Raw genomic sequence first — 12,991 nt, 5'->3', positions numbered from 1 at the left:
CAATGACACTGCTCACTGGGAAAACATGTTTCCCTGAGGAGACCGGAGTATCGACTTCCTCTGGTAGTGTCCACTATGGGGGTTCCAAAATTCTCTGCGCTCGAGTTCCTTGTGGTGGCTGTGATCCACCACAGGGAATGTAGGAAACAAAGACCAGAGCAGAAAGGGGTGGGCAGGAGAAAGAAGAGAAGAGAGGGCAGACAGGGTGTAGAAACTTGTGTCCATTGGGGATGGACTCCCTAATTATAACTCAACTCCGCCACCGTTGACCGAGAGGCTATTCATGTACCAGGCCCTGTGCTGGGCACAGGGATCCTGGAATGTCTCAGACCTAGGCCCAGCCCATGAGAAGCCCAATTTGAAGACAGTTTTCAGGATCTTGCTAGAATGTATTCATATCCTTGAGTTGACTTTTCAGCTTCCCAACCACAGTGGATTCTTTAGATTCATAGACCTCTGAAAGTCCCAGCTGGAAGGGCCCTAGCAGCTGCCCCAATCACTCAGGATACTGTTGAGGGAAAAAAAAAACAATGGACCCATAAAGGGAAAGTGACTTGCCCAAGACCACACAACAAGTCTGTAGCAGAACTTAGGCCTGGAACTCAGGTTTCCTGGTCCCAGTTCTTACCACCAAGAGCTGTTCCAGTTCGTGGTGAGATTTAGCCTGATAACAGCTCTGTGGGGCAAGCTCTCCAGTGTCAAAAAGTGAGGGCAGAGGGGGTAGAGACGAGAGTCAGCTCATCAGAGAGGGCTTCCCAGAGGAAGGGAGTATCAAGGTGTTTCCAGATAGATGAGAGGGAGTTAGCCAGGTACAGAGTGGGCAGAGACACAAAAGGTGGAAACAACCTAAATGCCCATCAACAGATGAATGGATAAATAAAATGTGGTTGTTGTTGTCATTTGTTGTTAGGTGCCATCAAGTCAGTTCCAATTCATAGCGACCCTGTCTGTGTACAACAGAATGAAACACTGCCCAGTCCTGCACCATCCTCACAATCGTTGTTATGCTTGAGCCCACTGTTGCAGCCACTGTGTCAATCTATCTCGTTGAGGGTCTTCCTCTTGTTCGCTGACCCTCTACTTTACCAAGCATGATGTCCTTCTCCAGGGACCAGTCCCTCCTGATAACATGTCCAAAGTACATGAGACGAAATCTCGCCATCCTTGCTTCTAAAGAGCATTCTGTTCTAAGCAGCATCGTTTGTTCTTCTGGCAGTCCATGGTATATTCAATATTCTTCACCAACACCATAATTCAAAGGCATGAATTCTTCTTCGGTCTTCATTATTCATTATCCAGCTTTCACATGCATATAAGGCAACTGAAAATACCAAGGCTTGGGTCCGGTGCACCTTAGTCCTCAAAATAGCATCTTTGCTTTTTAACACTTTAAAGAAGTCTTTGGCAGCAGATCTGCCCAATTCAATACATCGTTTGATTTCTTGACTGCTGCTTCCATGGGTGTTGAGTGTGGATCCAAGTAAAATGAAATCCTTGATAACTTCAATCTTTTCTCCGTTTATCATGATGTTGCTTATTGGTCCAGTTGTGAGGATTTTAGTTTTATGTTGAGATGTAATCCACACTGAAGGTTGTAGTCTTTGATCTTCATCAGTAAGTACTTAAAGTCCTCTTCACTTCCAGCAAGCAAGGTTGTGTCATCTGCATAACACAGATTTTTAATGAGTCTTCCTCCAATCCTGATGCCCCATTCTTCTTCTTATAGTCCATATTTTCAGATTATTTGCTAAGCATACAGTTTAAATAAGTATACTGAAAGGGTACAACCCTGATGCACACTTTTCCCTAATTTTTAAACCAGGCAGTATCCTCTCGTTCTGTTTAAATGACTGCCTCTGTGTATGTACAGGTTCCTCATGAGCACACTTAAGTGTTCTGGAATTCCCATTCTTCACAGTGTTATCAGTAATTTGTTATGATCCACACAGTCAAATGCCTTTGCATAGTCAATAAAACACAGGTAAACATCTTTCTAGTATTCTCTGCTTTCAACCAAAATCCATCTGATATCAGCAATGATATCCCTCATTCCACATCCTCTTCTGAATCCTGCTTGAATTTCTGACAGTTTCATGTTGACGTACTGCAGCAACTGTTTTTTAATTATCCTCACCAAAATTTTACTTGCATGGGATATTAATGATATTGTTTGATAATTTCCACATTCTTGGATCACCTTTCTTTGGAATGGGCACAAATATGGATCTCTTCCAGTCAGTTGGTATATACATACAATTAAATATTACTCAGCCATAAAGAGAAATGAAATGCTGATGCATGCTACAACATGAACCTTGAAAACATTATGCTGAATGAAATAAGTCAGTCACAGAAGGACAAATATTGCATGATCCCACTTACATGAGACATCTAGAATTGGCAGATGTATAGAGAGCAAAGGTTTTTAGTGCTTACCAGGGGTGGAAGGGAGGCAAAAAGAGGAGTCACTGCCTAGGGGGCTCTGAGTTTCGGTTAAGGATGATGGGAAAATTTGGAAAAGGATAGTGGTAATGGTTGCACAACATGATGAATGTGGTCAATGTCACCAAATTATACACGTAAAAATTGTTGAATTGGCAAATGTTTTGTTTTATATATATATCAAAACCAAAACCAAAACCAAACCCACTGCCATTGAGTCGATTCCAACACATAGTGACACCATAGGGTTTCCAAGGCTGTAAATCTCTACAGAAGCAGACTGCCACACCTTTCTCCTGCCAAGAAGCTGGTGGTTTCAAATGGCCGATCTTTTGGTTAGCAGTCCATTGGTATCTAAAAAAAAAAAGAAAGCTAGTGGGCAGAGGGAATGACAGGCATAAAGCCCTGGAGGAGAGAGAGAACCTATCAAGGCCAAGGCTTTGGAGAAGAGAAGACAAGAGTGTGGGCTTGATGGGTGTTGGGTGGGCAGAGCAGAGAGAGGGATGGGAGTGACCACCCAGCTATTCCTCAGGCCTGCCAAGACTTGACTCCCCTTCAAAACCTTCTACGGCCGCCTGTGTCTGGAGAATCACCTGGATCATTGGCCTATGTGATTTGGGCAAGTCCCTTCCCGGCTCTGGGCTTCAGTTTCCCCATTTGTAAAAAGGCAAGGATGGGCTCCTATGACCCCCTCAGACTCCTCTCCCAGATAAGTGCTATGCTTCCTGTGAGAAACAGCGGCTGCCTGTGGAAAGGGTTTAGCTCCAGGCGTGTGTTCTGCCAGGGCACCAGAGAACAGGCCTTTCCTCTTCCCTCTTCTCTTTGAACCCCGGGTCAACTCCAGGCCATGTAATTTTTTTGTTCATAGTAGAGCCCCCACCTTCATTGTTTCCGGCTTTGTGGAAAGCCTTGACCTTGGGCCAAAGGAGAAGAGGCCAGCCCTGACCCTGGGCAGGAAAAGAGGGGGTGGAAACCAGCTCCCCAAAGAAAAGTGCAGAAAAGGCCAGCAAAGGCTCCCGACCTCGGGTGCATTGCTATAGCCTGACGAATGCGGGCTGAACTGAACTTAATCCAATGGAGTTGATTCAGATTGAACTAAAGAGAGCTTGTTGTCTCTGCTGCTGAGGTGCTGGGCTGGCGGGTTTGTGTGGAGAACATCGCCATCTAGTGGTCACTTCAGTCCCGAGCCCTGAGCCAGGCCTGGGACACGCTGCCCAGCTGCCAGGGTACCCTGCATGAGGATCCCTCAGCCCTTCTTTCTCTCCCTGCAGGTGATGGACAGCTCAATGCCCCTGATTGGAGAGCATGTGGAAGAGGACAGACAGCTGATGGCCGACCTGGTGGTCTCCAAAATGAGTCAACTCCTGATGCCAGGGGGCACAGTGCCCTCTCCTTGGGTAAGGTCCCCAGGAGCAAAGGAGACTTGGCAGCCATAAGAAATTCTGGGCTCAAGAGATACCCCTACAAAGGAGCTACCTGGGGAGAAAGGAACAGGTGTGGGCAGAGGCGGGACATGGGGGAGAGCTTCTGCACCCTGCTCCTGACCCGTGAATTTGGGAGCCTCTGCAGGGGCCCCTCCTCCCTCCAGCACCCTGAGGAGAAAATCTTGTCTCTAGTGGGCTTTGAGCATCTGTGGGCAGAGACTGTTAACACAAGAAGTCAGTTGACCCTGCCTTGCCCTCCATCCTGAGTCTGAACTGGTGTGTGTGTGTGTGTGTGTGTGTGTAAGTATATAAGTGTGTGTCTACACACATGCCCTTTATGTGTTCCCAGGGTACCAGTCAATAGAGACTATTATGTCTTACATTTCCCCAACCCCCAGGCTCAACAAGCTCCCACATAGCTCCTCCTCTTCCACAATCCCCACCATGGACTACCACACAATTCTCCAGATAATTTACCAGCCTCCCAGCTTTCTGCAAAAGCTAATGTCAAAACCTACCCTCCCTTTCCCCAGAAAAACTAATCTACAATAACAGAGGTCAGAATAATGGTTATCCTTGAGCGAGGTGTGAGCTGGGACAGGGCATGGCGCAGCCTTCTGGGAAATGTCTGTGTCTTAATCTGGGTTGTGGTTACAGAAATGTAAACATATGTAAAAAATTTATCACACTGGACACTTAAGATATGCCCACTTTATGTGAGTTTTACCTCAACAATAACAAGATCTTTTTTAAAACCTGTCCCCTACCTACACACACACACACACCCAGAGAGTTAGTGGCTGTGGTGATCACAATAGGCTTCTTTTCTCCTGCTCTAGGCTCCACAAACAAAGTCAGCAAAATCTCCAGGACAAGCTCAGCTGGGGCCTCAGCTGGGACAGCCCCAGCCACGTCCACCCACACAAGGTATGCCCTACTGCCAGCCAAGGAGAGAACCCACCTCAGTGAGGGTGTCAAATGCATCATGGGAGCCACGTGTGATTTCCAGACGCACTCTGGAAAATCCATCTTAAGACTATCCACAGAATACGTGCGCTAATTCCTTGTGCAGTGTTATGGATTGAATTGTGTCCCCTAAAAATGTGTATCAACTTGGCTAGGCCATGATTCCCAATATTGTGTGGTTGTCCACCATTTTGTGATTTGATGTGATTATCCTATGTGTTATAAATCCTAACCTCTATGTTAATGGAGACCTGGTGGCACAGTGGTTAAGAGCTAGGGTGTTCACCAAAAGGTCAGCAGTTCTAATCCACCAGTCACTCCTTGGAAGCCCTATGGGGCAGTCTACTCTGTCCTATAGGGTCTCTATGAGTCGGAGTCAACTCAATGGTAAAGGGTTTGGTTTTGCGTTTGTGATGTTAATGAGGCAGGACTCAATCTACAGAATTAGGTTGTATTTTAAGTCAATCTGTTTTGAGATATAAAAGGGAGAAGCAAGTAGAGAGGAGAGGAACCTCATGTCACAAGAAAGTAGTGCTGGGAGCAGAGTGCATCCTTTGGACCTGGGGTCCCTGTGCTAAGAAACTCCTAGACTGGGGAAGATTGATGACAAGGACCTTCCCCTAGAACCAACAGAGAGAGAAAGCCTTCCCAGGGAGCTGGCACCCTGAATTCAGACTTCTAGCCTCATAGACTGTGACAGAATAAATTTGTTAAAGCCATCCACCTGTGGTATTTCTGTTACAGCAGCACTATAACTAAGACATGCAGAATGCATGAGACGATGAAGTTTCGCATTCCCTTAAGGTCAGGATAGGAGGAAGAGAAGACAGAAAGTGAATGTATTAATTACATAACATATGCCAGGCACTGTACTAGGTACTTCCCCATCTGTTTTCTCATTTTATCCTCCAACCACTCTACAGTGAAAACATTTATATTTCTTTTTCTCAGAGGTGGAAGTTGAGGCTTTGTCCAAGGAGGAACAAGAAAACGGCAGGTTTAAAAGGCTGGCCTTTCAGATCTCCTAGAAAGTGTTTAAGCTTCCCAGCCACTAGTTGTGCCTGATTATAGATTTGCAAGTCAACCAGCTAGAGAACGAAAGAAAAATGGAACATTAAATATAACCTTCTCAATTGAAATTCTTCCTCAGAAAATAGTCATTACTACATTGTTGTTAGTTGCGTCGAGTTGGTTCTGACTCATGATGACCTTATGTGTAACAGAATGAAACACTGCCCAGCCCTGTGCCATCTTCCAGCACTCTATTGGACCATATTCTGTTGTGATCCATAAGGTTTTCATTGGCTAATTTTTAGAAACAGATCGTCAGGCCTTTCTTCCTAGTCTTAGTCTGGAAGCTCCACTAAAAACTGTTCACCATGGGTAGCCCTGTTGGTATTTGAAATAGCGGTGGCATAGTTTCCAGCATCATAGCAACACACAAGCCACCACAGTACGACAAACTGAAAGGCAGGTGTGACTATTAGAGAATGCCTGAACTATTGGTAACTAGAGAAAAAGTAGTAGTGGCGATCACTTAAGTAACTTTCCTGCTGAAAGCCAGCTGCTTTCTCACAGACTCAGGAGATGACTCACTCTGCCTCCCTCCTTGGAATCAAATGCCTTCTGGGTACGGTGCATTGCTCTCGTGCCTGCCCCGGGGCTTCAGAGCAGCTTTGCACCAAGAACTTCTAACAGGCAGCCTCACTGCAGTCTGTTAAGGGTCTACTTAAACCCTATGAGAAAGAAGGGGTTCCTGTCATGCCATGGTATTCCCAGTCACTTTTACTAGAGGCACAAGTTCATTGCTTCTTGGGAAAACCAGCCCTTGGCACTTTTAATGGCTTTCTCTTCCCGGCGCCTTAGATAAAATGATCTGTCCATCTTTCTTGTTTATGCTTCTTTCCCTAGAAAAGCAGAATGCATTCAAGGACAGGAAAATGGCATGATTGTTTAAACCCATGTATAAATGAACATTCTTCTTCTTCCCAGGCAGATATGAAGACAGACATTGAATCCAGTTCCATGTCTCACACCTTTGCAGTCGTAAGCAAGTTATATCACTTCTCCAATATATCAGCTTCTTCAGTTATAAAGTTACTGGGAGTTGGCCATGAGATCATGCTCGTGAAGCAACTAGCAAGGTGCCTGGCACAGAGTTAGTGCTACTCTAACAGAAATACCACTAGTGGATGGCTTTAAAGAAATTTATTTTCTCACAGTTCAGGAGGCTAGAAGTCTGAATTCAGGGCACCAGATCTAGGGGAAGGCTCTCTGTCAGCTCTGGGGGAAGATCCTTGTCTCGGCTTCTGTAGCCTCCGCCATTCCTCGGATCCTTGGCGATCTCCATGAGCCATCTATCCTCCCCGTTTGTCCTTGCTCCTGAGTCTAATCTGCTTTTTTAGAACTCAGAAGTGATTAGGTTTAGGACACATCCTACACTAAGGCTTCATTAACATAACAATGAAAACCCTATTGTCAATTGGGATTACATCCACAGGTACAGGGGTTAGGACTCCGACACATATTTTAGAGGGACAAAATTCAATCCCTAACAGTAGGTGTTAGCTGTTACTATTAATAATTTACTATTAATGATTATTCTGTTAACTCTATTAATAACTTGTGTGTTACTAACAATATACTTGTTCTTAATGACTGTTACTATTAATAATGATGATAACCAATGCAACCCCACTGCCCTCCTGCCTGGCAATACTTCTGTAGTGTAAATTTTCATCATTTATACTTATTCATTACCCCTACCAGGCACCTGGCTGTGCCCCTGCTCTGCCCCCATCTTTCTCACTCTGCCCCATGAAAACACATCTGAACACAGCACTCTGAAAACAGAGATCTCCTATATTGATTTCCTCTCCAGGCCAAGAGTAGAGATGTGCTTGATAAAGAGATTCTTCTAAGGGACATGAGGCTAAACACACTTTCAGTGAGCTGGAAAACAATCCATTTAAAACCAATTAAGGTAATTAAAGAAAATTCCCACTGAATTAACATCCAGATTAAGAATAACAAGGCTAATTAAAAAATCATGCTTTCATTGAGTTCCCAAAATAACAAGATCACATTATTAACTTCTTCATTTTCAACCCAGTAAAAGTGAAGCTTTCTTTCAATGAACTTCCTAATTTTTTAGCATTAATCCTGGGCTTAGGCAAATATTCTCTGTATGTAAGTTAATAGTTTTTGTATGGGTTCGAATGAAAAAGTACTACATTGTTTGCTTTGCAAGTAGCTGGAAGAAAAAACTACGTGTCTCTTGATGAATCCCACCTGTATAATAGGAACTCAACAACTAGTAAATAAATAAAGAGTATTCAGACTTTGCAAAGTACTGTGGGCTGGGGTAGGGGAATACTTAAGGTATAAGCAGAACACAGATGTTTGATGTGCACTGGGTTTAAAACTATAAAGTAAATCCATATTTAAAAATCAGGAGCTTTTCCTTAAACATCTCATTTCCAGCTTCTTTTGATAAAGCAGAAGCCGTAGAAATAATGGACCTGCATTCTTACATAGCAACTATCCACTGGTGTTCAATAGCACCTGCCCCCTTGAACATAGGAAAGACTCCCCTCTTTGCCCCAGGCCCTACTCCTCCTTATTGTCACACCACAATAATTTGAGTGTCAACTGCCATTTTCTTCATGTTTGCACCTCTATAGAGAAATAATTCTCTGAACCTATGTTTTTAGTTCAAGTAGGAGAAATTTTAAAGGTCACATGGTATTTTTTACACTCGCCTGCCTTATTTCTTTATGTACCCACCTGGCCCCATAGGTGTTGGAGTTTGAGCTCAATGGGTCTCCAATTTACTAGAATATATTGTTATGAAAAAGGTGAAAAATCAGGCAAAGGCTTGATCAATCAGTTCCCCTATGGTTATAAATGGTTAGGCGTTTATATTGCTTTTAGTTTTTTACTGTCATAAAAAAACACAGTAATAAACATCCATGGAGCTGTATTATTTGTGTACAGCCATTATTTATCCATTTGAACTTAAAAGTTTTCTTCCTGTAGGAGGCCCTCGCCAAGCTCCATCTTCTCAGCCCCCGAGATCTGGAAGCCCCTCCCAACAGAGGCTCTCCCCACAAGGCCAGCAGCCTCTGAGCCCCCAGTCTGGATCTCCACAGCAGCAGAGGTCACCAGGTTCTCCACAGCTGTCCCGGGCATCCGGTGGCAGCTCACCAAACCAGGCCTCCAAACCAGGCCTCACCTCTCAGCCCCGGCCCCCCGTTCAGGGCCGCAGCAGCTCCCAACAGGGTGAAGAGTCCAAGAAATCAGCACCACCCCACCCCCATCTCAAGTAAGTACTTTGGGAATTGGGAAGGGTACAGGGTGGAGTTGGGGTGTGGGCAGAGATGGGCCAATTCAGGGTCAGGGACTCAGAGACAAAGGAAGACCCAACAAGGCCTCATCTAGGCTTTAAATGGGTAGAAACAGGTCTGGAGGGTGAAACTTGGCCTGCAGGGCCCAGCAAGGTGAGAGTATAGATCAGGCCCCACTACGACCTTACACATATAAATGCATCAGTTATCTCTTGCTGCATAACAAACCACCCCAAAACTTAGTGACTTAAGAAAATAACCATCCTATTTGCTCATAATTTTGTGGTTTGTCAATTTGTTCTGAGCTTGACTCAGCTGGGAGGTTCTTCTTCTGGTCTCTCCTATAGAGTTGCCCGATAAAATACAGGATGCTCAGTTAAATTTGAATTGCAGATAAGCAATGAATATTTTTCAGTATAAGTATGCCCCAAATATTGCATGGGATATACTTATACTTAAAAAAAAAAATTTTTTTTTTAATCTGAAATTCAAATTTAACTAGGTGTCCTATATTTTTATTTGCTAAATCTGGTGACCCTACTCTCCAGGGATCATTCATATGACTGGTCATCTGGCAGCTCAAGTTGGGCCGGATGCTCCAAGAGGCCCTCACTCACATCAGTCATATATCTGGCTGTTGGTGCTGGCATCAGCTGGACCTCTCTTTCCATGGATCTCATCCTCCAGCAGGCTAGGCTGAGCTTCCTCACCTGGTAGAACTGTGTCCAAAAGGGCAAAAGTAAAAGCATCAAGGCCTCCTGAGGCCCAGCTTTGGAAGTCACACAGCATCATTCCATCTAATATTGATAATCATAGTTTGACAGCTAACATCTATTGTTCACTTTCTGTGCGCCAAGCACTTTATATAGTTAGTGTTTTGTTTTTGTTTTTCAATTCTCCAAAGCTTAGGAGTTAATTATTATTATCCTCATTTTTATAAATTAATTACACAGAGAAAGAGATTAAGTAACTTGCCCAAGATTCCACTGCTACTAAGTAGAAGAGCTGGGATTAAACTAAGGACATCCAGTCCAGTGATCATGCTAACCATTTTTTTTTTTAAATAGGTAACACATTCACATGGTTCAAAAAGGTAAAAGATACCAAAGATATGAAAAAGTATACATTAAAACACCCTGTTCCCAGCCCACTCTCATCCAATGCTTTGCTCCTTCCTGCTCCCTAGCAGTAACCACTTTGATTAGCCCCTTGTGTGTTCTTCCAGTGGTTCCTGATGCAAATACAAAGTATATGTTCAGATCCCCTCCCCTACTTCCTTACATAAATGGTAGTATTCGCTATACATACCATTCTGCCCCTTGCTTTTTTCATTTAACAGTAAGTCCTAGAGATCTTCTATCCAGTTTATTGAAAGTTTTCTCCTTTTTTATAGCTGCAAAGAATTCCTCTGTATAGTTGTACTATAATTTATCTAACAAATCCATCATAGATAGAAATTGGTTTGTGTTTACAAAGCTGCCACGAGTAACCTTGGAGATATATATATATATATATACTTTTTTTTTTTTTTTTTTACCTGTGCAGTTTTAACTGTAGAGAAAATACCTGAAATGGTATTGTTGGATCAAACGTATAAATGCATTTTTAGTTTGATAAATATTGGCAAATGGCCCTCCAGGCAATATGGCATAGTGTTTGACAGCTCAGAATCTAGGCTACCTAGGTTCAAATCCGAGCTCTAACACTTAACCTCTCCGTTCTTCAATATCCTCACATGCCAAGTGGGGACAATGATACTCACCTCATCTTTTATTGTATGAATTAAAATGAGTCAATGCACAGTTAGTGCTTAGAATGCTGCCTGACCTCTAAAATGCATATCTGTGTACAGCCTCTCACTATGTAAAAAGATGAAGGCCAGCTAATCACAGGACAGACAAGGGCTTTGGAACTTAAACCAGTCTGGATGCTGACTTTATAATAATCTAGCTGGGAACACTTAAATCTCCTAATTTGTTGCTTTTAAAAATATTATTTTGTTTTGCAGGTGACATGATCTTACATATAGAAAATCCTAAAGAATCCATACCAAAAAACCATTAGAACTAATAAATGAACGCGGCAAAGTTTCAGGATACAAGATCAAAAATCAGACAATCTGAAATGGAAATTAAGAAAACAATTTCATTTACAATAGCATCAAAAAGAACATAATACTTAGGAATAGATTAAACCAAGGAGGTGAAAGACTTACACGCTGAGAACTACAAAACATTGCTAAAATTAAAGGAGACCTAATTAAATGGAAAGACATCCCATATTCAAGGATGGGAATACTTAATATTGTTAAGATGACAATACCCCTCCCCCCAAAGCAATTCACAGATTCAGTGCAATCCCCATCAAAATCCCAATGACCTTTTCTGCAGGAACAGAAAAGCTGATTTTAAAATTCACATGGAACTGCAAGGGACACTGAACAGCCAAAATATTATTTGGTTCAGTTCAAGTCAGCAGATACTTACTAAATAACTACTGTGTGCCTAATCCTGGATAAGGCTCTTTGAAGAGTAACCAAGGGGCAAAAGATAGTTCCTTCTTTGAAGAGGATTTCAGTTTTTTCATGGGTGATAAGACCATGTGCAGATCTCTTAAACCTGTGACATATTTACATCATCTCTTCCTACATCTGTCACCTCCACTAAACTGTGGGCCTCTTGAGGGCAGGGACTGAATCATATTCATCTCTACACCCCTAGCACTTAGCACTAGGCCTAGCACAAAGGAAAAACCAAAACCAAACCTGTCGCTGTCAAGGTGAATCCAACTCATAGCGACCCTGTAGGACAAAGTAGAACTGCCCCATAGGGTTTCCAAGGAGCGGCTGGTAGATTCAAACTGCTGACCTTTTGGTTAGCAGCGGAGCTCTTAACCACCGCAAAGTGCTCAGCAAATAGTTGCTGCAGGCTGACGCCTGTGAAGGATTCAGAGAACAGGACTCTGTGGTTCAAACAGTAAGCACTGTGAGAATTCAAAAATACTAGAATCAGCAATGAAGGCTTCAGAAAAGAGGTAGGAATTAAAGCCCAGAATATCAGAGGTACAAGTGGCCTGAGGGTCAGCTAGGGCAATCCTGTGAGGTAGTGGAGGCCCTGAGAAGTAATTTGCCCAACACAATACAGAACAAATGGCAGAGCAGAATCTAGAACACAGGCCTCCTAATTCCCAATCTAGTGCTGGAAATCGCAGTAGAAGCAACCACAAGCTGATGTTGATACAGCACTCTACAGTTTACCAAGCAGGTTTGTACATAAGGCAGGACAGTGGGCCAGCTACTGTCTGGTAACATCTGCTGCCTGAGCAGTTGGTGTTGTAGGGAGAACGTGAGCCTTGGATGCTCCCCCATGACTTGCTGTGGAGACTTGAGCAACTTACTTGACTCTGCGCATCACAATTTCTGTACCTAAAAAGTGATGATAAGAATAAACACCTTGCACAGTTATTGTGACAGTTAAACAATGTGTGTAAGGTACCCAGCATCAAACAAGTGTCAGAATGCCTGGTTTCTAGTCTTAATGTCGTTATGACGATGGGCCTCATCCATCCTGCTTTCAGGCAAGCTCCCAAGACTAACTTCCTAAGGAGTCTAGAACTGTCTTCCCCAACCTCCTTGCCTTTCTGTTTCAGCAAATCCCAGTCCCTGACTAACAGCCTCAGCACAACCGACACGTCCCAGCGCGGGATCCCAAGCGAAGACGAGGCCAAGGCCGAAACCATCCGCAACCTGAGGAAGTCCTTTGCCAGCCTGTTCTCTGACTAACCCCATCCAGGGTGGGTAGGGAGGGTGTGCGC

The 12,991-nt window shown here is 43.6% G+C and overlaps 1 protein-coding gene across 1 annotated transcript in view; it reads left to right on the top strand.

Moving 5' to 3' along the window:
- Nucleotides 1–12,991, top strand: part of SYN3 (synapsin III) — a 658,658-nt gene extending 645,667 nt beyond the window's left edge. The window contains exons 11-14 of the mRNA XM_023728907.1: nt 3,714–3,839; nt 4,706–4,793; nt 8,871–9,156; nt 12,827–12,991. Of these exons, the coding sequence (XP_023584675.1) occupies nt 3,714–3,839; nt 4,706–4,793; nt 8,871–9,156; nt 12,827–12,959 (633 nt within the window). The 3' untranslated portion in view covers nt 12,960–12,991. The remainder of the gene's footprint in view (nt 1–3,713; nt 3,840–4,705; nt 4,794–8,870; nt 9,157–12,826) is intronic.

Source organism: Trichechus manatus, unplaced genomic scaffold (assembly GCF_000243295.1).
Source record: "Trichechus manatus latirostris isolate Lorelei unplaced genomic scaffold, TriManLat1.0 scaffold00027, whole genome shotgun sequence".
Lineage (NCBI taxonomy): Eukaryota > Metazoa > Chordata > Mammalia > Sirenia > Trichechidae > Trichechus > Trichechus manatus.
This window is presented reverse-complemented; position numbering and strand designations above follow the sequence as displayed.